The sequence below is a fragment of the Trichosurus vulpecula genome, chromosome 6 (assembly GCF_011100635.1).
Source record: "Trichosurus vulpecula isolate mTriVul1 chromosome 6, mTriVul1.pri, whole genome shotgun sequence".
NCBI classification, from domain to species: Eukaryota; Metazoa; Chordata; class Mammalia; order Diprotodontia; family Phalangeridae; genus Trichosurus; species Trichosurus vulpecula.
In genome coordinates, this window is record NC_050578.1 from 188,998 (window position 1) to 212,898 (window position 23,901).

The window sequence follows — 23,901 nt, forward strand, 5'->3', positions numbered from 1 at the left end:
GTGTTTCTTCTGTTCTACACTTAGTCCATCATACCCATTATTCCATTTCACTAAGGATGGCACCATCTGTTGCTTAGATTCAATGGGTTTTTCATTTCTCTCAGTGCCAATGTTCGCCACCGATTCATGTAAAGCAGAAACTCCACTTTTGCCTGCTCTGGACCTATTCTGAATATACCACTTCCATTTGATTATGCTCGCCTCTTGTGCATGTCCAATTCTGTGAGAAGCTGGGGTACTGATTACCCAAGTCATAATTGGAATTCCAGGCCTTAATATCACTTCATGACCCAGGGATAGTTGCTCAGTTTCTACTAAAGCCCTATATGCAGCTAACAGCTGCTTCTCAAAAGGTGTATACTGCACTCCAGATGAGGGCAGTTTCCTTGACCAACAGCCTAAAGGTACACTTCGGCTCTGTTGTTTTTGCCACAGACTCCAATTTGCATAGTCATCTTGTACAGTCACTTGTAACTCCACTGGCCCATTTTGCATAGGCCATAAGTCCAGAGCTAATTGTATAGCAGCCTTTGCTTCCTCAAAAGCTCTACTTTGTTCAAGGCCCCAGTCGAATTCATATTTCTTTCAGGTGACTTTATACAAGGGTTTTAAAATCTGTCCCAAATGTGGGATGTGGTGTCTCCAATAACCAAATAGCCCTATGAACTTTTCGGCCTCTTTCTTATTAGTAGGGGTGGGAAAATCTTGAATTTTTGTCGAGCTTGTGGGAGAATTTCTCACAGTCCTCTATTCCACTGTATGCCCAAGAATTTTACAGTTTGAGCTGGCCCCTGAACCTTTGCGGGGTTGATTTCCCATCCTTTGCTTTTCATATGGTCAATTAATAATGCTAAACTCTCCTCCACTTCTTTTATATTCTTTCCCTGTATCATGATGTCATCTATGTAATGTGTAAGCTGTACACCAGGTAGCTTTAATTCATCCAAATGCTCAGCTACAATCCTGTGGCAAATAGTTGGGCTATGAATATATCCTTGTGGCAGGCATGTAAATGTATACTGTCAGCCTTGCCAAGTAAAAGCAAACTGGTTCCATTGCTTGGGGTCTATTGGGATCGTAAAGAAGGCATTGGCCAAATCCATAACTGCATACCAAATCCCTTCATGTTTTTGTATTCTCTCTATTAAAGTAACTGTGTCTGGAACAGCAGCATACAAGGGAGGAGTCACTTTGTTCAGCTGTCTATAATCTACTGTCATCCTCCATGTCCCATCTGACTTTCAGACTGGCCAGACAGGGTTGTTCCATTGAGTAGTTGTAGGGACTAACACTCCTGCCTCAACACATTCTCTTATAGCGTTGGCAATTTCATCTTGCCCACCTGGCACACGATATTGCCTCAAAGTAATTACTTCAGAAGGTTTGGGCAAAGTGATTGGATCCATCTTGATTTTCCCCACTAAGACTGCATTAATGCCTATTTTCCTCACAGCAAATTGGTATTTCCCTTCAGGTAAATTTAAGGTCATACCCTTCAAAATGTCTATTCCAATGATGTATTCAGGAATAGGCACAATAACCACACTATATTCTTTCTTGGGCAACTGTCCAATTTTCATCATCAATTTAACTTGTCTGGCTGATATTTCAGTCCCTCCTAGTCCTGTGATGGTAATAGGAGTTCCATGGCTGAATTTGTCTGGATTCCCATAGATAAGGGTGGCCTCGGCCCCAGTGTCTATTAATGCCCTAGTTACTGTACTTGACCCATTTTTCCCATATATGGTCAAGTTAATGTGAGGTCTGCAATCCAGCTTACGTATTTCCTTAATTTGAGCTGGGGCCTGGCCTGTTTCCTAGTATTCCGTAGCATGTGATTCACTTGGGTATGAAGGTTCACCATCTGTAGCATTTGCAGGAGCAGTTCTTATTTCCCTATCTCTCCTGTTATCGAGTCCTTTATCTCGGTGTATCCCGTACAGTTCATTGGTTGGAATGCCATCTATCATTTCGAAACCTACCCCTGCTCTCAATAGAGCAGTGAACATTTCTTTTCTTGTCACTCCATTTTGGCGCCAAGTTTGCTGGCTATTCACCCTTCTCTCTCGAGATCTATCCCTTCCCCAGTCTCCTAAGTCATGTAACTGTAAAATCTTATTTATCACCTCTGTAAGATGGGTCCCTACTTCCCCAAGTAACAGATTCAAAATTAGTTGTTTATAAGCAGGGGGAGCTGTCCTAATTATTAAATTCCTATGAGGGATTCCTATGGGATCATTGTAATATTTGTCTGTAGTTCCTGTCATAATAGCAGTCTTCATTACCTCCTCCTTTAGTCTCATGATACAATCTGTAAGTGAATACCAGGGTCTGTGCTCAGTGGGCCACATAGAATCATTAGTATATCTCTTATTGCATCCCGCAGCAGCTAATGCCAACAGAGTAGTCCTGCTAGCATCATCTCCTCGCTGATGATGTTCCCTAAAAGCTTGCTGAACTAGAGGATCGTGGCTGATACCTATGAATCTCATACAGTCCCTCTTATCTACTAATATTCCACCGGCCCCTTGATCACTGAGCCTTACCATCCAAGATATTAATGGTTCTCCTACTCTTTGGCTGAATCTACTCAAAATATCTGTGACCTCTTGTGGTGAGAAATCTTCCTGAAATTCCCTCGTAACTAAATTGCCACCTCTGGTTTCTGTCCTCCTCCTCTCTACGGGACGAACGCTTGTCTGAGTATTTAACCATCTCCCATTCTCTTTGCGAGGGATATCCTGAACCCTAGTAGCGTTTTCTGTCTCAGCCCCTAACACTGTCTCATTTTCCCCCCACTCGCTTCCCCTGCCACCATGGCAAGGACAAAGCAGGCAGTCAGGCTTGGTCTGGGCTGAGTTGGGATGCACTCTTGGCTTATTTGGCCTCCTGTTGCTCCTAGCCACATTAATAGAAAAGTTCTCATCTGAGTCAGTGGGTTCTTGAGCAGCAATTTGTTCTCCTGCTATCTGAGATTCCCCTTCTTGCTGTGGGGTAGTAGTGCCCCCATCTCTTTCACTTAATCTCAATCTTTCATATACTAGCCGGTAGGCTGATAACACTATCCAGCTTTGCCTAGATAGTGATGCCCCTGACTGAATCCCAACCTCTTGTAAACACCTTTCCAAATCCTTAGGATCTCCTCTCTGTAGCCTTGGTTCCCAGTTTTCACAGGGTCCGGCTTTTTTAGCCAATTCCTTTGCTAAGGAGGAATAAAATGGATCCTCCCACCCTGGGATATTCATCTCTTCCTCTGAAGTTCTTCTGCTTCTGAACAGAGATCTTATATCTAGCAATCCCATCCACCTCGTCGCCAAATATATTAGGAAGGCAGAATTTATGATTTCAAAGAGAATCTCATATGTGCCTAAAAGGTCTGGAACCACAGGATATAAGGAATTCTCTAGGCAGAAGGCAGGAGAACTAAATCATGTATTTACACTCCACAATAACAAGCCCACAAACCAGCGTCCCCATTTTGATATTTTCATCAAAAGCTTTCAGGCCCAATAAGTCCACCTTATAAGGGTAACCAGGAGGCCACAGAGAAGCGAGATGGTATAAGGCAAAATCGTATACATGCTTCCCCTCTACGGTAAGAAGATTACCCACTAGCCTCTAGTCAGCTCTGCTACCAGCAGCTCAGCTTCGGCTGTAGGTGTCTCTGGCTCCAACCGGAAAAGGAAAGGAGGATCTTCAAGCTGTCCTCTCCCCTCTTATAGAGTTTTTGACATCATCAAGCGCCGCCTGAACGACCAGGGCCGATTGGTTCTTGACTTGGCCCCTCCCCCAGCGTAGACCACGTTAACACACCTCCCCTCAGCCAGCGCCACGACTCATCACACAGGAAGCTCTGGTCCTGCCCCGGAAGAGCAAGCCCCAGCGTCCAGGGAAGCTCAACAAGGCGAGCTGAGTCATTCAAAGAAAACAAAGTCCATTCTGGCTACAGAGGCCCTGGGTTCAAATCCCAGCCCAGCTGCTTATTCCCCATGTGCCTTTTGGTCCATTGTCCCACCTTTTCTGGGCTTGGCCCATGTCCTCTTTTGGGTGGGGGAAGGTTGGTCTACATGACCTCAGAAGAACACTGAAACCCTGACTCTGTGCTTCTCTTAAGCACTAGGGAACCAGTGAAGATTGGGGAGTAAGGATGAAGCTCAGGCAGCAGCAAGAAGGGTGGACCCAGGAGGGGCAGCGAGTTAGGGGGCTGGAGAGGGCAGGAAGCCCACTGGCAGCTGGGCTTGGGAACCAGAGACGGCCCTTCCCCGTCCCTCCTCCTGTGCCTGCTTCTAGTGAAAGGCCTCAGCTGTCCTGGGACCCACATGATAAGTTGTACCCCTCATCAGCAGGGAGGCTGGTTCCCATTACTGGAGCCTGTTGTCTTAAGTAGCATCAAAGCCATGCTGCTAGGCAGGTGGTTGGTTTGCCCTGGGTCCCACAGCTTGGGAAGTGGAGAAGTCCAGCCTTGACCCCGGGATTCTGGCTGCAAGATTAGTATATTCTCTTCTGGATGCCAGGCCTGCCATGATTTCTGTAGCTAGTTACCATCGATGACATTTATTTAAGAGGACAGAATGAGCTGTGCACACCCTCCAAGCCCCTTGGGAAGAATAACTCCCCATTTGGAAATGCCTATTTAGGGTATGTGATGGATTCCAGGCAGGGGTGTACTGGTAAATGTTTAACAACCGGCTGTCCCAAAAGCAATGTACGCACAGCCCACTTTTCAATTTAATCCATATTAGTGACCTTTTTTTCACCATCTTGAGTCAAGCCCTGATTGGTAGCCCTGGTGAGGTAGCCAAGCTCGCTGAGCCTTTAACCATGGGGTCTAGAGGCATTGCAGGGAAGCCCAGAGGCTTCTCTCAGAGCGGCCCATAAAGCCTTGCGCCTCTCCCCTAGGATGGAGCCCGAGGCTGCTGCCCAGCTGGAAAGACAGCATGTTCACAAGGTCTACGAAAGCACAGCCGCCTACTTCAGGGACCTGCAAGGCAAAGTCTGGCCCCGAGTCCGCCACTTCCTCTTGGAGCAGAAACCTGGCAGCCTCATTGCAGACATAGGTAAGTGCATGTCTCCCTGGGATGGTCGACGGCTGGTGGAGTTGGACATGAGTGGGACTCCCTGTCTTGGCCCATCCACCAAGTCTGTCCTGGGCTGTCCTCAGCCAGTCTTTGCTGAAGACCCCGAGGGAAGGGGAGGCCTCTGGTGGAGGCAGACTGCTTTAGTTTAGGAGGTCTTAGGTAGGGAAGTCCTTCCCTAAGGGAAGCTGAAATCTTGGCTCGGCCCCCCTTCTCCCGGTCCTGCCCTTTGAGGCCAAGTAGGCCAGGTAGGGAAGTCCTTTCCTAAGGGAAGCTGAAATCTTGGCTCGGCCCCCCTTCTCCCGGTCCTGCCCTTTGAGGCCAAGTAGGCCAGGTTGGACCCCACCCCAGGCCTTCCTTTCCCAAATCTGGCTTTAGTTCCTTCTTGATAGGATGCCTGTAATTTTATTGTTGGCATGTCACTGTCCCAAGGACTCCCCTGGCTAAAAGGTTCACCCTGACAACAGAACTGGGCATTTTGAGAACCTGAGCAGCCAACTCTTGACTGGAGGCTTGGAGCTCAGCCCTGTGAAATGGGTCTTTTTCAGGACGTGGAACAGAGGTGTCAGCGCTTGAGAGCACCTTGTACTGGGTTCTTCCAGCCCAAATCAAGCTTCCTATTTCCTGCAGAAGGTCCAGAGGGCTTGGACCAGGCATCATCCCAAGGAAAGGACTAAGCTGCTTATTAGGCATCTATCCTGTGCAGGGACTTGCCCTTGACTTGGACATCCAAAGATGAGCCCAAACCCAGCCCTTGCCCTCAGGAAACACCCAGTCCACTGAAGGAGCTCCAGCTGACGGGACACCTTGCTGCATGCCCTTCATTGACAAATTTATTTGAATTTAACAACCTGCTCCAGAGGCTTTTCTGTGCCTCAGCCCCAGTCCTGGCATGGTGTCCTCCCGGATCTGGCCAAACACGAGTCCAAAAGGGCCTATGGAATAGGTGAGAATTCTGACAGCACCAGCCTCCCCTTCCTCCTTACAAAGAGCTTCCCTACACAGAGAGGGGTAGAACACTGGGCCTGGGGTCAGGAAGACCCGAGTTCAAATTCTGCCTCAGACACTTACTAGCAGTGTGATCCTGGCCAAGTCTTAACCCTGTCTGCCTTAGCTTTCTCATCTGTTAAATTGGGATAATAGTAAACCTGACCTCCTAGAATTGTTGTGAGGATCCAATACTTAGCCCACACTTGGCACACAGTGGGTGCTCTATAAATGCTTATTTATACATCTGAGGCAGAAAGAAGGCCTAACCAGTGTCACCTGAAAGCAGATCGTAGGAGTGCTCCACTCCCCCTCCAGCACACTCAGGGTTACTAAGCATTCACTCCTCTCAGAGGTGCTGTGCACATAACAAGGGCTTAACAAATTCTGTGGACAGATTAAAATCACTTTGTAGATGCGTAAGCTCCAGGAGAGCAAGAGCTCATTTTGTCTTTGGATCCATTCTACACTGGTGCCCTGCCTGGCACACAGTAGGTATTTCTTAATAAAGTAGACAGGCTAGGTGTTATCTCCACTTTAAGAGAGGCTTAGGAGTGCATAGATAGGAAGCACTGGGACAGTTAAATGGAGGGGGCAGTCCCTGGAGGCCTACCCTGAGGCCCTTGCCGGGCACCACAGGGCTCAGAGCTCTGGGCAGGTTGCTTGATCCTGTTTGCCTCAGTTTCCTCAACTGTAAAATGGAGATAATAGCAATAATAGAACCAGGGTTGTTGTGCAAATAGTTGACTCCATCTGCATTCAGACCCCATAGTTCTTTCTCTGGACGTGGATGGCATTTTCCATCAAAAGTCTTGGAGTTGTCTTAGGTCCTTGCATTGCTGGGAAGAGCTAAATTTATCAAAGTTAGTCATTGAACAATGTAGGTGTTACTGTGTACAATGTTCTCCTGATTCTGCTCACTTCACTCAGCCTCAGTTCATATAAGTCTTTGCAGATTTTTCTGAAGTCCACCTGCTCATCCTTTCTTATAGCACAACAATATTCCATTACATGCATATACCACAACTTGTTCAGTCATGCCCCAATGGATGGGCATCCCCTCAATTTCCAATTCTTGGTCACCACAAAAAAGAGCTGCTATAAATATTATGTGCATGTGGATCCTTTTCCCTTTTTAAAAATGGTCTCTTTGGGATATAGATCTAGTAGCGGTATTGCTGGATCAAAGGGTATGTTTTAACTTCCTCGTTTAGGTATCAGCACCATCTATTTGTATCATAAAAAAGAATTCTTCACCTATTTTCCCAAATAGTCTATATAGTACTGGAATTAATTGTTCTTTAAATGTTTGATAGAATTCATTTGTAAATACATCTGGCCCTGGAGATTTTTTCTTAGGGAGTTTGTTGATGGCTTATTCAGTTTCTTTCTCTGAAATGGGGTTAAGAACTTTATTTCCTCTTCTATTAATCTGGGTAATTTGCATTTTTGTAAATATCCATCCATTTCACTAAGATTACCAAATCTATTGGCATACAGTTGGGCAAAATAGGTCTTAATTATTGTTTTAATTACCCTTTTCCTTTTTGATACTGGTAATATGGTTTTCTTTTTTTTTAATCAAATTGACTAAAGGTTTATTTCATTGGTTTTTTCATGAAACCAGTTCTTAGTTTTATTTATTAGTTCAGTAATTTTCTTAATTTCAGTTTTATTAATGTCTCCTTTGGTTTTCACAATTTCTAATTTGGTATTTAATTGGTGATTTTTAATTTGTTCTTTTTCTAGCTTTTTTAGTTGGATGCCCAATTCATTGATCTCATGTAAGCATTTAGAGATATCAGATTGCCCTTAAGAACAGCTTTCACTGCATCCCACAAGTTTTGATATGTTGTCTCACTGTTGTCATTCTCTTGGATGAAGTTTTCAATTGTTTCCACGATTTGTCGATTGACCACTCATTCTTTAGATTGTTTAGTTTCCAATTAATTTTTAGTCTATCTTTCCATAGCCCTTTATTATGCATAATTTTTATTGCATCATGATCTGAAAGGGATGCATTTAATATTTTGCCTTTCTGCATTGGATTGTGGGGTTTTTATGCCCTAATACATTATTAGTGTTTTTGTGTAAGTGCCATGTACCACCTTTCTATCCCCATTCAATTTTCTCCGGAGGTCAACCATATCTAATTTTTCTAAAATTCTCCCTTTCCCTCTTCACTAAGGTTGTGCTTTCAACCACCACCTCCAACGGTCTGCCTTCCCTTCTACCCACCCTCTTCTTTTTCTTTCCCCTTTCCCCTTCTACTTCCTATAGAGTAAGTTAGATTTCTATACCTAATTATGTTATTCCCTCATCTCTCTACCGTCCTTTCCCCCTACTGCAAGAGGTCTTTGTCCTTCTTCGTGTGATGTAATTCTCCCAATACAATCCCTTTTCACCACTTAATTACATTTTTTTGATCATTACATCAAAGTTAACTTATACCCACACCCTTTGGCTATGTATACCCTTTTCTAAATGTCATAATAAAAATATAATTCTCAAGAGTTACAAGTCTCATCTTCCCTTGTAAGGATGTAAACAGTTTACCCTTACTGAATATCATGTTGTTGTTGTTTTTTTTCTTTCCCATTTACCTTCTTATGCCTCTCTTGAGTCTTGTATTTGAACATCAAATTTTCTCTTGAGCTCTGGTCTTTTCATCAGGAAAGTTTGGAAGCCCCCTATTTCATTGAATGTCCATCTCCTCCACTGAAGCACTATGTTCAATATTGCTGGGTAGTTATTCTTGATCCTTCGTCCTTACAGAATATATTCCAAGCCCTCTGATGTTTTAATGTAGAAGCTGAAAGGTCCTGTGTAATCCTGATTGTTCCACTATATTTAAATTATGTTTGGCCGCTTATGGTATTTTCTCTTTGAGTTGGTAATTTTGGAATTTGGCAACAATATTCCTCAATGTTTTTAATTTGGGATCTCTTTTAGGAGGTGATCTGTAGATTCTTTCAATGACTATTTTACCCTCTGGTTCTAGGACACCAGGGAAGTTTTCCTTGATGATTTCTTGAAAGATGCTGTCCAGCCTCTTTTTTTCCATCATGGCTTTCAGGTAGACCAGTAATTTTTAAATTATCTCTCCTGAATCTATTTCCCAGGTCACTTTTTTCCAATGAGGTATTTTATTTTTTTCTTCTATTTTTTCCATTATTTTGACTGATTCTTGATTTCTCAGAATCATTAGCTTCCATTTGCCCAATTCTAATTTTCAATGAATTGTTTTCTTCATTCTTCATTTTCTTCATTCATTCAAGTTAGATTCCATTTGGCCAGTTCTACTTTTTAAGAAGTTTTCATCAGTTTATTTTTTTTTCCAATTTGGCCAATTGTATTTTTTAAGGACTTGTTTTCTGCAGTCAATTTTTGTCCTTCCTTTTCCAAGCTGTTGACTCTGTCTTGCTGTATTAGGAGGGCAGAGTTTATAATCTCAAAGAGGATCATAAACATGTCTGAAAGGTTCAGAACCGCCGGATATAAGAAACTCTCAAAGTAGAAGGCAGAAGAATCAAAACATATATTTAGGCTCCACAGTAACCAACCCATGAACCAGCAACCCCATTTTGATATATTGATCAAAAGCTTCCAGGCCCAATAAGTACGCCTTGAAAGAGTAACCAGGAGGCTACAGAGAAGCATGATTGCGTAAAGCAAAATCATGCTTCCTCCTCTATGGTAAAAAGATTACCCACTGGCCTGAAGTCTTTGTTCAGCTTCTTCCCGTAGGTCAGCTCTGCTACTGGCAGCTCCTGCTTCAGCTGTGGCTGTGGCTGTGGCTGCAGCTGCGGCTGCGGCTGCGGCTGCGGCTGCGGCTGCGGCTGCGGCTGCGGCTGCGGCTGTGGCTGTGGCTGTGGCTGTAGCAGCCTCTGGCTCCAACGGGAGCTGCTTTTAACCATCCAGCTTCTGCGGGGGTGTAAGGTACGCCGGGGAAAGCACAGGTTCTTTCCATCAGCTTAAGCAAGGGAAGCAAGGTGAAGGGGCCGACAAGCTTACTTCAGTCCAACATACAAACAGCATTCAGTTCAGGGGAAAAAGCCAAACTAGTCAAGGGCACTTGTTGACTAAGTGCTAAGGAGCCCATTTTTGGTTGCCAATACACTTGCATACCTCTCATTTCTTTCCCCAATTTTTCTTCTCTCTTATTTGACTTTTAAAATCTGTCTTGATCTCTTCCAAGAAGACTTTTTGAGCTTAAGACCAGTTCCTATTCATCTTCGAGGTTTCACATGTGGGCATATTGACAGTGTTTTCCTCTTCTGAATTTGTGTTTTGATCTTCTCTTCCCCCATAGTAAGAATCTATGGTCATTGTTCCTGCTTTTTCCTCGTTGTATTTGACTATTTCCTGGCTTTTAAAGTTGAACTCTCCTACTGGAGCATGGGAGCGCTGACCCAAGCTTCTTGTGCTGGGGGCCAGGGATCTGGTCACCAGCCAACCTATTTGTAACTCAATGCAGAGATTGAGATGTAGAAAAGGGATGGGGGTGTTGGAGAGGGTGGGCAAACCTCTGTGAAATGCCTCCAAAATGCCCTAGGAACTGGACTTGGAGCTGGGCCAGGGCTTTGCATGTACAAGGAAGCCCTTGTCCATGCTCATCCATCCATCCATCCATCCATCCATCCGTCCATCCATCCATCCATTCACTGTGGTTGGCAGAGGTTCTGTAATTCCCCCATGGTTAGCAGCCTCTCCTATGACTAGGGCTAACCTCCCATTTGGGGTTCATGGAAAACCCAGGGGCTTTCCTATCCCCCTGAAGCATCAGAGAACTTCCTGAAACATGTGGGAGGCACTTCTGGGCCACCATAGTTTAGGAGGTTCGAAGAGGGGCACTGAGCCATCATCATAATGGGGACATGGCTGCTTCTGGTCTGCATTTCACAAAACCCCCCTCTGCTGTGAAGGGAGCTGTTTGCCTCTTCCAGGTCACACTGAGTGTGTGGCCACATCATGCAAGGGAAGAAGGCTGGCCAGACTTTTAGGTGCAAGACCCTCCTCCTCTCCAGCTGCCTGGTGAGGCCTAGGGTCCCCTGAGCTCTGAGGAGCAGACACATGTCTAGAGAGGCTGACTAAAGTGTTCAGGGGTCACAGCTATTAAATGGAAGAGTTGAAATTCGAACCCAGTTCTTCCCCACCCCCAAGTGAAATGCTTTTTCTACCAGGAAACCAGGCTGAGTATAGCACCAATTACTCATGTTACATCATTGAAACTGGGTCTCCAGGATCCCCTAGCTTTTAATGATGATGATAATAATAATAGGCCACTAGGGGGCACCATAGTGTACAGAGTGCCAGGCCTGAAGTCAGGAAGACAGACTCCTCTTCCCAAGTTCAAATCTGGCCTTAGACACTTACTAACTGTGTGACCCTGGGGAAATCACTGAACCCCTTTTGCCTCGAGAAGGAAATGGCAAACCCCTCCAGTCTCTCTGCCAAGAATACCTCAGATGGGGTCATGGAGAGTGGGCACGACTGAAACGACTGAACAACAGTACCAACAGCTAGCATTTCTATGGCATTTAAGGGTTTGCAGCATTTTATGGGCATTAATGCATTTGATCCTCACAACAACCAGAGAGCTAGATGCCGTTATTATCTTCACTTTACAGATGAGGAAACTGAGGCAGGGGTGCCTGACTTGACATGGTCACATGACTAACAAGCTTCCAAGGCTGGGTTTGAAGGCACGTCTTCTTGACTCTGGACCCTGGATCTTCTGCCCCCTTGCTGGTACCTCACTGGCTTTCTTCAAGTCTTAGCTCAAAGCCCATCTTCTGCCAGAAGCCTTTTCTGTACCCCCCCACTGTCTTCCCTCCCCTTGAGATGCCTGTTCACCTACTCTGTATATACCCTATATGTGCCAAGTTGTCTGATCCCTTGGAATGGCAGCTCCCTGAAGGCAGGCTCCCTGGACATTTGGAGCTGGTGGTGGTTAGGGGGACTTTTTGTATCCTCAGCATTGATCACAGTGTTGAATCCATGCTTGTTCACTGACTGACACAACTCCTTCACTTCCAGCTAGACCAGAGTCCCCCCTGTCCCTCCTGTACCCCCTCCTGCCCTCAAGGCTCCTGCCCTCTCCCTTCCCTAACACTTCTCTGTTTCTACAATGACCATCCTTCCCTGCCTCCCTTGTCTTATTCTCATGCTCCCCATAGCCTGGTCCTATGACTTCACTGTTTTTCCAGGTGAGGAAAGCCCTTCTGCTGGCACACATTGGCACCTTCTCTGCTGCTGGAGCTCTCCAAGGAGAATGTGTCTTGCCTGGGGCCCCCAGCCAGGATGAGTCCAAGACTGGACTTGAGCCCAGCTCTCTCCACCAGGCCACCCTGTCCCTTTGAGACCTCTCCTATGCATTGCCACCAAACATTATTTTGTACCCTGACTTATTGATTCCTTGAAGGGAGTGACCCCTGGGATCAGCTTTCTGCCTCCTGATTTCCTCCCAGCCTGGGTGTCCGTGTAACCTCAGTGATTATTCTCCCCCTTCCCCCTTCTCAGCTGGTCTTGTCTTTCACAGGTTGTGGGACTGGAAAGTATCTCCAAGTCAACAGCCAAGTGTACAAGCTGGGCTGTGACTACTGTGGGCCCTTGGTGGACATCGCGCATAGCAAGGGATGTGAGGTCCTGGTGTGTGACAACCTGCGTCTGCCCTTCCGAGACCACAGCTTTGATGCCATCATCTCCATTGGCGGTGAGGATGCAAGGGGGACGGGCCCCCTTCCTCCTGCTGGATCCTGAACCCCCTCCCCCCTCCCCCCCCAGGTCAGTGAGCTAACTTAGCATCCGGCACCCAGAAAGAATTCCTCGTGCCTAAAAATAGAAGGAAGATAAATATCTGACGGGCCCCAAGTGGCCCTGGAGGTTCAGGAGGGAAGCTGCAGACACTGAAAATAGCCCCAGGGAGATGTGCATGAGATTGACAGAGGGCAGCCAGCCCAGCAGAGGATAGAACACAGTTTCATGGAGAGAAATGACCAAGTTCCCCAAGTAGTCAGAGGCAGAGGTCCTCCCGATGCCACATCTGGGGATCCTTCTGCTGTGTTAGTACCCGTTCCTGACTTTCCTTGGGGAGGGCACCTCCTCTTACTTCCTCCCTCCCTCTCTCTCCTCTTCCATCCTTCCTTCTCAGAATCTCGAGCCAGAAGGGATCTCAGGGGCCTCCTTTTACAATGGGGTAAACTGAAACCCAGAGAGGTCAGGCAGGGAGTGCTGAACTCATTGACTCCTCTTCAGGACCCCAGAACGAAAGAGGAGGAAGGCCTTGAGGGACATCGAGTCCAGCTGAAGCCAGAAGTCCTTGTCTATGGGGCTTTTTTGTCTGCAGATCCCCAGGGAGGGGGATCTCTCTACCCAACCACACCCTCTGCCATTCCAGTCCCCAAAGCCTTGGCAGAGCTCCAGCTCCAGCGAAGTTCTTTCTCTTAATGATTCCTTCTCAGCGAGCTCCTCATGCAGGCCCCGCTCCATCTCAAACCTGGATAGTAACCTCCTCCTCAGCTTCCCTGCCCTGCGACCAATCCATCCTCCCCATAGCCACCAACATAATCTTCCTACCATGGCCTGCGACTCCCCTGCTCCCGAAACGTCCATAACTCCCCCTTTCCTCCAGGATCAAACACAGCCTCATCAGCCTGATAATTCAAGCCTCCCCTACAGTCTGGCTCCCTCCCATCTTTCCAGCCTGGATCCCCAGCACCTCCCTTTTTTCTGTTCTATGTTCCAGTCAGAGTAGCCATGCTGCTCACCCTTATCCTCAGGATTCTGCCTTTTGTCTGATGCTTGCATGAGCCGTGCCCATCTCACTGTGCCCTCTCTGTTCATTCTGCTTTTGGCAAGAACAAATCCCCAAATCTGAAATGTTTAGAAAGAAATTGATTAATTTGCTTGGTAGAAGAGAGCAGGTCCCTCCCCCCAGGGAGATGTGGCTGCCTGGCATAGAGCCTCTAAAAGGCTGACATAATATAGGGTTTAGACAAGGCACAGAGGTCACACATACACCTTGAGCAACCTTGCCAAGAGGGCAGTTTGAAAGCAAGGTAGACGGAGGTGGATGTGAACAATGTCAACAGTGAATGCAGTCTGGGCCAAGCCAAACCACAAGGGAACCCACAGTTCAGTCCTGGGTGGACCCAGAACAAGGCCTAGGTGACAGGACCCAAATACTCCAGGTCTTGGGGATCCTTGTAGCCATCTTTGGCATTCCTGTAGAGTTATGGAGGCCAGGGCGAAGTGCTGTATGCAGACAATCTCTAGTCACATAAAGTTAGGTTCAAACCACATTAATAAATAATAAACAATAACCTACACACATTGCATTCATTTATTCATTCAATAAGCATTAATTACTCACCCACTATATACATGTGCTAGACCCTGTGCCAGACACTGAGAATAACAGCCTCTTCCCTCAGGGGGCTTACATTCTATCCCGAGGAAGTGACACATAGAAGTAAAAATAAGCACACACATAAATACACTCTGGTACACACACACTTTCACTAATACACATGTACACACATAGATAAAGAAAGTCAATAGAAAGACACAGTTTTCACTGGCCAGGAGGCTTAAGATCACAGTGGAAGGTGGAGACCTGAAGGGGCCTAGGGAGGGATTCATGGAGGTGGAGAGGGAGGGCATTCTTGGCATGCGGGACAGGCTATTCAAATGCTCAGAGACAGGAAACATCAGATCTTCTAGGCTGCTGGAGATGTAGACTGTATGAAAGACACCCGAGTAATGAGGCTGGAGAGGGAGACAGGAGTCTGGAGATGAGGGCTTTGCAGGCTAAACAGAGGAGTTTGTGTTTCCCCTTGAGGTGAGAGGGAGTCCCTGGAGCTGTTTTTAAAACTGTGCTTCCCAAGTTATCATTTTGGCAGCTGTGTGTCGTCTGGGTGGCAGAGGGAGGCAGAGAGAGAGTGAGAGCACATGAGGGACATCAGGGTAGGTGGAATCGATAGGACTTAGCAACTGATTGGAAAGGAGGGGAAAGAGAGATGGAGGGGAGGGGAGGGGAAAGAGAGAGAGGTGAAGAGTGAAACTGGGTGACTGAGAGTGTGGTGATGCCCTCACCAGAACCAGAGAACAGAGTAGGGGTTAGGGTTGTGTTGGGATGAGTGATGGGGGGTGGCTGATGAGCTGTTTGGGATATGAAGCATGTACTGCACCCCAGGGGTTGGGGATACAAAGTAGAAATCAAACAGTCTCTGCCCTCAGGAGTTTTTAGTCTTCTTAGGGTTATCCACGTATGCACAGCTCGGTATTACAGAAGATGAGGCATGATAATGAATGACTGTAGGAAAATTGAAGGAGAGAAGAAGCATTTTCATCATTTTCATGGGGGGACAGGGGAGGGAATCAGGGCAGCCTAAATGGCTTTGGGGGTACCTGGGCTGAGCCTGGGAGGAAGGGAAGGACCCTGAGAGTCTGTGGTGGTTCTGCATTTTTCAGGATCCTTGGTCCAGAGGCCACCTCCTCAATGGAGTCTTCTTGAGTCACCCCAGCTGAACAGGTTTTCTCCCAGCTCTAGTTTCTTCCTTTGGTTGTTGAATGGACTTTCAATGAATGGTCTTTTAGTTGTGAATTAAATGATATAATTATTCATTTCAAGCCTTTCTGACCTCTTCACTGAGGCAGTTCTCCCAAGGAATCCTACCAGCCTACTTAGCTAGCTTGGCCCCCAGTATTATTGTGTGTTTGAAAGTAACAGAAATAGTCATTCCGATGTCATTAGTTCACTTTGCCTAATCCTCCACCCCCTAAGTGGACAAGAATTAGAATTCTGGACCTGAACAAACCTTAGCGATCACCTGGTCCAATTTCCTTATTTTATTTTTATTGCTTTCTTTGGTCTTGATGTCAGTTTCATGTCTGAAAACATCCTTCCCCCTCTTCTACCCAACTAGTCTCTCATGAAAACAAGAAAAGAAGAGGAAAAATCAATCTAGAAAAACCAAACCTCACATTAGCAGAGTCTGACAGTGTGTGCTGTGGTTCACAGCCCTGGCTCCCCACCTCTACAAAAAAGGGATCAAAGTGAATGTTCTCCCCTCCACTCTGGGGCCCAGTTAGGGTGTCTGTAATTGATGGTTCTTCGTCTTTCCCTTTCTGTGGTTGTTCTAACTGGGCAGATTTCCGGCTTGGGGTTCCATCTTCCTTTCTCAGTTTATGTTGCCTTCTTATGCTTTTTGGAATTCTTCTAACTCATCATTTCTTATGATTTCTCATCCCATTGCTCTTATATGCCACAGTTTCTTGACCCATTCTCCAGTTATGGCCATGTAATTTGTTTTCATTTCTCTTCAATCACAGAAAAGTATGTTTCTGAAGCAATATGAGGTCATAGGACCCTTCTCTCTGATCTTCTTGGCGTATAGGTCTTGCACCGTTGAACATTTTTTTTAATTTAATATATTTAGTTTTCAGCATTGATTTTCACAAGAGTTTGAATTACAAATTTTCTCCCCATTTCTAGCCTCCCCCCCACTCCAAGATGGCATATATTCTGGTTGCCCTGTTCCCCAGTCAGCCCTCCCTTCTGTCACCCCACTCCCCTCCCATCCCCTTTTCCCTTCCTTTCTTGTAGGGCAAGATAAATTTCTACGCCCCATTACCTGTGTATCTTGTTTTCTAGTTGCATGCAAAAACTTTTTTTTTGTTTTTGAACATCTGTTTTTAAAACTTTGAGTTCCAAATTCTCTCCCCTCTTCCCTTCCCACCCACCCTTCCTAAGAAGTCAAGCAATTCAACATAGGCCACATGCGTATCATTATATATAACCCTTCCACAATACTCATGTTGTGAAAGACTCACTATATTGTGCTCCTTCCTAACCTATCCCCCTTTATTGAATTTTCTCCCTTGACCCTGTCCCCTTTCTAAAGTGTTTGTTTTTGATTACCTCCACCCCCATCTGCCCTCCCTTCTATCATCCCCCATTTTTTTAATCTTCTTCCTCCTTTTTCCTGTGGGGTAAGATACCCAATTGAGTATGTATGGTGTTCCCTCCTCAGGTCAAATATGATGAGAGCAAGATTCACTCATTCCCCCCTCACCTGCCTTCTCTTCTCTTCCTACAAAACTGCTTTTTCTTGCCACCTTTATGCGAGATAATCCACCCCATTCTATCTCTCCCTGTCTCCCTCTTTCAATATATTCTTCTCTCATCCCTTAATTTGATTTTATTTCTTTTAGATATCTTCACTTCATCTTCAACTCACCCTGTGTCTGCTCTCTCTCTCTCTCTCTCTCTCTCTCTCTCTCTCTCTATATATATATATATATATATATATATATAGACATATATACACATATATACTCACATATTCATATATATACATAAACATACATATATGCATATTCCCTTTAGCTACCCTAATACTGAGGTCTCATGAATCATACACATCATCTTTCCATGTAGGAATGTAAACAAAACAGTTGAACTATACTAAGTCCCTTGCAATTTCTTTTTCTTGTTCTTTTTCTTGATTACCTTTTCATGCTTCTCTTGATTCTTGTGTTTGAAAGTCAAGTTTTCTATTCAGCTCTGGTCTTTTCACTGAGAAAGCTTGAAAGTCCTCTATTTTATTGAAAGTCCATATTTTGCCTTGGAGTATGATACTCAGTTTTGCTGAGTAGGTGATTCTTGATTTTAATCCTAGCTCCATTGACCTCCAGAATATTGTATTCCAAGCCCTTCGATCTCTTAAGGTAGAAGCTGCTAGATCTTGGGTTATTCTGATTATGTTTCCACAATGCTCAAATTGTTTCTTCCCAGCTGCTTGCAATATTTTCTCCTTGATCTGGGACCTCTGAAATTTGGCGACAGTATTCCTAGGAGATTTCTTTTTGGGATCTATTTGAGGAGGCGATCAGTGGATTCTTTCAATTTCTATTTATTTTGCCCTGTGGCTCTAGAATATCAGGGCAGTTCTCCTTGATAATTTCTTGAAAGATGATATCTAGGCTCTTTTCTTGATCATGGCTTTCAGGTAGTCCAATAATTTTTAAATTTTCTCTCCTGGATCTATTTTCCAGGTCAGTGGTTTTTCCAATGAGATATTTCACATTGTCTTCCACTTTTTCATTCCTTTGGTTCTGTTTTATAATATCTTGATTTATCATCAAGTCACTAGCTTCCACTTGCACCAATCTCATTTTTAAGGTAGTATTTTCTTCAGTGGTGTTTTAGACCTCCTTTTCCATTTGGCTAATTCTGCCGTTCGAGGCATTCTTCTCCTCATTGGCTTTTTGGAGCTGTTTTGCCACTTGATTTAGTCTATTTTTTAAGATGTTGTTTTCTTCAGTGTATTTTTCACTATTTTTTTGGGTCTCCTTTAGCAAGTCATTGACTTGTTTTTCATGATTTTCTCATATCCTTCTCATTTCTCTTCCCAATTTTTCCTCTACTTCTCTAACTTGCTTTTCCAACTCCTTTTTGAGCTCTTCCATGGCCTGGGACCAGTTCATGTTTTTCTTGGAGGCTTTTGTTGTAGGCTCTCTGGCTTTGTTGACTTCTGGCTGTATGTTTTGGTCTTCTTTGTCACCAAAGAAAGATTCCAAAGTCTGAGACTGAATCTGGGTGCGTTTTCACTGCCTGGCCATGTTCCCAGCCAACTAACTTGACCCTTGAGTTTTTCAGCGGGGTATGACTGCTTGTAGAGTTAAGAGAACTATGTTCCAAGCTTGGGGGGATGCGCCAGCTCTGCCACACCAGCACTCCTCCTTCTCCAAGAACCCTCAACCCGGACTGGACTTGGATCTTCAGTAGGCTCTTCACTGCTGCTCTGATCTGCCACTTAATTCCTCCCACCAGGTGGGCCTGGGGACGGAAGCAACTGCAGCTGTAGTTCTGTAGCTGCTCCACCTCTGCTGTCCCCTGGGCAGTAGCCAAACCACAAACTCCTTCTACTCCCATAGCTTTTCCCACTAACCTTCTCTGCTGTCTTTGGTGTTTGTGGGTTGAGAAGTCTGGTAACTGCTGCAGCTCACTGATTCAGGGCACTAGGGCACTCTCTGCCTGGCTCCTGGTCTGGTTGGCCCACACTGCCCACTCTGGGCTCTGCTCCACTCCCAGCTCCATATGGGATAGACCTCACCCAGAGACCATCCAGGCTGTCCTGGGCTGGAGCCCTGCTTCCCTCTGCTCTTTTGTGGGTTATGCAGTTCTAGAATTGGTTCAGAGCCATTTTTTATAGGCTTTTGGAGGGACTCGGCAGGGAGCTCACACTAGTCCCTGCTTTCCAGCCGCAATCTTGGCTCCACCCCCCGCTAATCACCGTTGAACATTTTAAAACCATTTTTACTTTAATTCTTCATAGCTCTCCAGAATGAGTGGACCAAGAGGCAGCTCCACCAGCAGGGTATTAATGTCGCATCTTCCTATAGCTCCTCCAGCATGGACTGTCCCCATGTTTTGTCATCACCCATTTACTGGGTGTGAGATGAAACTCTAGAGTTACTTTGATTTGTGTTTTTATTCTTAGAGCTTTGAGCAGACTTTCACATGTTTAAATTATTGACATACTTTGGTTTTTATATCACCTTCATTTTCTGCTGTATCTCTGCTTACTCTCCCAGAGAACCATCTTTTAAAATGAAGAAAAAACAGTTTAGCAAAGTTAACAAAGACATCAGAAAGATCTGATGTTAAATATAGTATTCCATACCCACTACCCCCCACCTCTGCAGAGAAGAGAAGATGTCACATTTCACTCCATCATTACAATTTAGCAGGATTCTGTTTCTGTTGTCATTTTTGGTCTTTCAGTTCACATTGTTGTAGTCCCTGGCTATATTGTTTTCCAGGTTCTGCTTATCATAATTTACATCAGTTTGTGGAGATGTCCAAAGGCTTCTCTGTATTCATCCCACACCATTTCTCACAGCACATCAATATCCCATTACATTCAAGCACCATAATTCATTTAGCCATTCCCCAAGTGATAACCATCTATTTGTTCCCAATTCTTTGCTACCCCCAAAAGTGCTGCTGCAAATATTTTGGGGTATAGAGAGCATTTTTAAACATTCTCTTTAAAATTTTGAGTTCCAAATTCTCTTCCTTCATCCAGCCCCTCTCCCAACCCATTGAGAAGGCAAGCAGTAAGGTATCAATTATACATCTGAAGTCATACAAAACATATTTCCATATCAGTCATGTTGCAAAAAAAGCCAAGAAAAATAAAGTGAAAAAGCATGTTTCAATCTGCCCTCAGAATCCATCTTTTCTCTCTGGATGTGGCTTGCATTTTCCATCCTGGGTCCTTTGGGGTTGTCTTGGGTCATTGTCTTGATCAGAGTAGCCAGGTCTTTCACAGCTTATGATCATACAATATTGCTATTATGTACCAGAGCATTTCTTTTTTTTGTCAATGATTTCCTTTGGGCATATGCATAACAGTGGAATCTCTACACTAAAGGATATGGACATTTTAGTTATTTTCTTTGCAGAATTCCAATTTTTGCTTTCCAGAATGATTGGACCAACTCACAGCTCCACTAACAATGCATTAGTGTGCCAACTTTTTCTGTAACCCTTCTAACATTGACTGTTTCCATCTTCTGTCATCTTTACCGATTTGCAGACTGTGAAGTGAAAACTGAATTGTTTTGATTTGTATTTCTTTTATTAGTAGTAATTTGGAGCACTAGTTCATATGGTCGTTAGTAGTCTTTAGTTCTTTGAGAACTGTCTGGTCATACCTTTAACCATTTATCCATTGGGGAATGGCTCCTGATCTTATATGTTTGTGTTAGTTCACTATGCGTCTTGTATATTAATTTTTTTACTAGAAATATTTGATACACAGATTTTTTTCTCTATTGATAGCTTCCTTCATATCCTAGTGGTATTGATTTTGTTTGTGTTAGAGCACCCCAATTCCATATAATTGGTATTCTCTATTTTGTTGTTTTTAAATCACAAACCAGAATGCTCTGAAGCAGGAATATGTGTTGTAATTTCCCACCTCTGTGACTGTGCTCACACTGTTCCCTATGCCTGGATTTTCCTCCTTACCCATGCACCTACTGAATTCCTAGACCTTTTAAAGCCCAACTCAAATGTGCTCATCCATGAAGTTTTCCCAGCTTATTGGTCTCAGAAGTGACTTCTCTCTCATTAAATTCCACAAAGTATTTTGTACTTTTAGTGCAAGTGTGTATTACTGTGTATTATAGGAAACAACATATTGTGGGGGCCTAGAGCTGTCCACAGATTAGAGTTCAGTTCTTGGCTCTGTGCTCTTGGGCAGATCTCTTCACCTCCTTGGGCTTGAGGCAACTTTCCAAGACTAGAAATTGCAAACCTGCATTGGTAGAGAGAGTTTGCTAATCCACCAGGTCCAGGCCCTGCCCCCTAGTCATAACTATGCCTGTTTTCTCTTTCCTATTTAAACCATGTATTTATTTGACCGTATATGTTATGTGGTAGAAGATGGTGGCCTAAGCCTAATTTCTGCCAAACCTCCTTTCAGTTTTTCCAGCATTTTTCAGACAATTAAAAGTTCTTCCCCAAACAGCATGTGTTTTCTCAGCTTCCTTGTTTTCTAGAGGCAGAGCCTGAAGCCCAGAGAGGGGAAAAGCCCCAGTGAAGGCCACACAGAGTCTGTCCGTGGTGGAATGGGTAGGGCTTCTTTTTAGGAAGCTGTGTTCTATGCTAGACCTGGACGAGTTTGTCTCTCAGACTCCCTTTAATGGTGCTGATCATATTCCCTAGGTTGGATGTAAGCAGTGCTCCAGTATTTTTGAGGTTTGAGACCTTCAGAGAAGAGGCCAGCTGGCCTCCCTCATGACTGCTGCCTTTACCCTGAGCTCTTCTCTCTTCCTTTACAGTCATCCACCACTTTTCAACAGCACAAAGGAGGACCCGAGCCGTGCAGGAAATGGCTCGGGTGCTGGCCCCCGGAGGACGAATCATGATCTATGTCTGGGCCATGGAAAAGAACCACCGACACTTTGACAAGCAGGATGTGTTCATTCCCTGGAACCCTGCCCTGTGTTCCCAGCTCCTGGCAGAACCAGCTCCCTCAGGACAGAAACACGTGTGTGGACAACCCAGAGTCATCCCCATCAGGCCCCTACAACGCCCAGCCTGCTCTGTCTGTGGCTACCCTATGTGCCATCAGAAGAGGCAGGAGTCCCAAAGGTCCCACAGTCTGGATGGTTCTGGAACTCCTGGCTGCTGTGGGAAGTTGGTGGAGGTGAGGGACGAGGACAATGGTTTCTACAACATTTTAGGGAGGTCATTCCGCTCCTGGTTTTTCTCCCGATCCTTGGATGAATGCACTCTAAAAGAGCAGGTGGAGAAGGATGAGCATGCCACTGAGGAGTGGGCCCCTTGTCACCCTGTGTCTGTCCAGCCTTTGAAGCTCCATCATCTAGACCTTGGTGATCAGGAGCCATTGTCAAAAGAACAAGATGGCACCACTGATCATAGGCTCATACAAACCACAGAGTGTCAATCAGCACCAGGTGTGCCAAGGACCCTACTCAGAGTGCCCCACAAAGACACTCAGAACCAGCAGCAAGGGGGCTGCTTTCTCAGGCAATCTACAGTGGGGCAAAGCTGCAGGTCAGCCCGCCCTCAGGGGACAGGGAAGCAGGCTACCAGTCAGCTCTGGAAAAGGACCTCCCTCCCCCCTCCCTTCATCAGCCTGGCAGCCGCCATGTCCACTGGGGCATCCCAGGCAGAGTCACTGGGCTCCAAAGCCTTCACCCGTTACTACCACGTGTTTCGAGAAGGGGAACTCTGCCACTTGCTAGAGCAGCACGTGCCGGAGCTCCAGGTCCTGAGTTCAATCAATGATCACGGCAACTGGTGTGTTGTTGCCGAGAAGAAGCCAGGGATGATGGGCCACTGACCAGGCCATCTTGGAGAAATAACTCATAGGCAAAGGAAGGAAGGCCTGGTGCTTGCTTCAGTGACTGAGTATGCCCGTGAAGGCCAGCAGTCCAAGGAGGAGCCATAGCAGGGGCCAGGGGAGGGGGCTCCTTTAGTGACTCATTCCTGTTCTCAGATATTCCATTTAGAAACCAGCATCTTCCTTTGGGTACCATCCGCATCTTTCTTTAAAATCAGGATTTCTCCCCGGGTCCAGCTGAGGTCCTTTTACAAATCCCCTGGCAGAGCCACCCCAGGACACCCCATGGACATGGGACTAGAGGCAATGCCCTGCCTGGGGGTGAGTGAGGGTGAATGGAAAGAGGCAGGGGAGGGGGGAAAGGGGGTCCAGTGTGGGGGCAGGGCAGGAGAGGAGTGTTGTCCAGCAAGGTCTTCAGGGACACTGGCAGGAGCTAGGAGGGAGAGCAGGATGACCGACCCAGTTCTCTGGCTCAGACTGTCCCAGTCTCTTGGAGACTGGAGTCCTTGGTAGTTAGGGCCACTGCCTGCTGTTACAGATGGATTTTATTTAAAGAATCTGTGAAGCATTCATGCTTTTGGTTTTACTTTTGATTTTAAACTGCATCTTTTTTTAAACTACACTTTTTTTTCCAAATCTCTCTCTACCTTCTCCACCACTCAGTGAGCCATCCTTTGTAGCAAAGAATAAAAAAGAAAGAGGAAAGAAAGAAGTCCAAAAACCCAACCACCTAATCAGCTGAGGCTGGAAATATAAAGTCTATCACACCAATAGCCCCCCACCTCCACATAGAAGGATGGAGGAAAGCGCATTTTCTCATCTCTTCTCTGGGATCTGGTTTGGTCATCATAATTGCACAGGGTTCACTTTGGGGGATCGGTTCTCACCTTTTTCATGTCTGCAGTCGTTGGGGTTGGGGGACTCCTTTATGGTCCTGGTGGCTGCCCCTCTTT

General features: G+C 45.5%; 1 protein-coding gene across 1 annotated transcript; it reads left to right on the forward strand.

Annotated features, from left to right (window-relative positions):
- The first annotated feature begins 4,900 nt into the window (after window positions 1-4,900).
- On the forward strand, window positions 4,901-22,948 carry TRMT9B (tRNA methyltransferase 9B (putative)). The gene is made up of 3 exons (XM_036763252.1): window positions 4,901-5,057; window positions 12,604-12,777; window positions 21,921-22,948. Exons 1-3 carry the CDS (start codon window positions 4,901-4,903, stop codon window positions 22,946-22,948), a joined length of 1,359 nt encoding a protein of 452 aa, XP_036619147.1.
- Window positions 22,949-23,901: the final 953 nt, after the last annotated feature.

Bases quoted from the DNA above. Each gene is read 5' to 3' on its own strand.
- TRMT9B (XM_036763252.1), top strand. From the start codon at position 4,901: ATGGAGCCCGAGGCTGCTGCCCAGCTGGAAAGACAGCATGTTCACAAG. The intron at 5,058-12,603 runs GTAAGTGCATGT...TGTCTTTCACAG, and splicing joins CAGCCTCATTGCAGACATAG to GTTGTGGGACTGGAAAGTAT. The intron at 12,778-21,920 runs GTGAGGATGCAA...CTTCCTTTACAG, and splicing joins TGCCATCATCTCCATTGGCG to TCATCCACCACTTTTCAACA.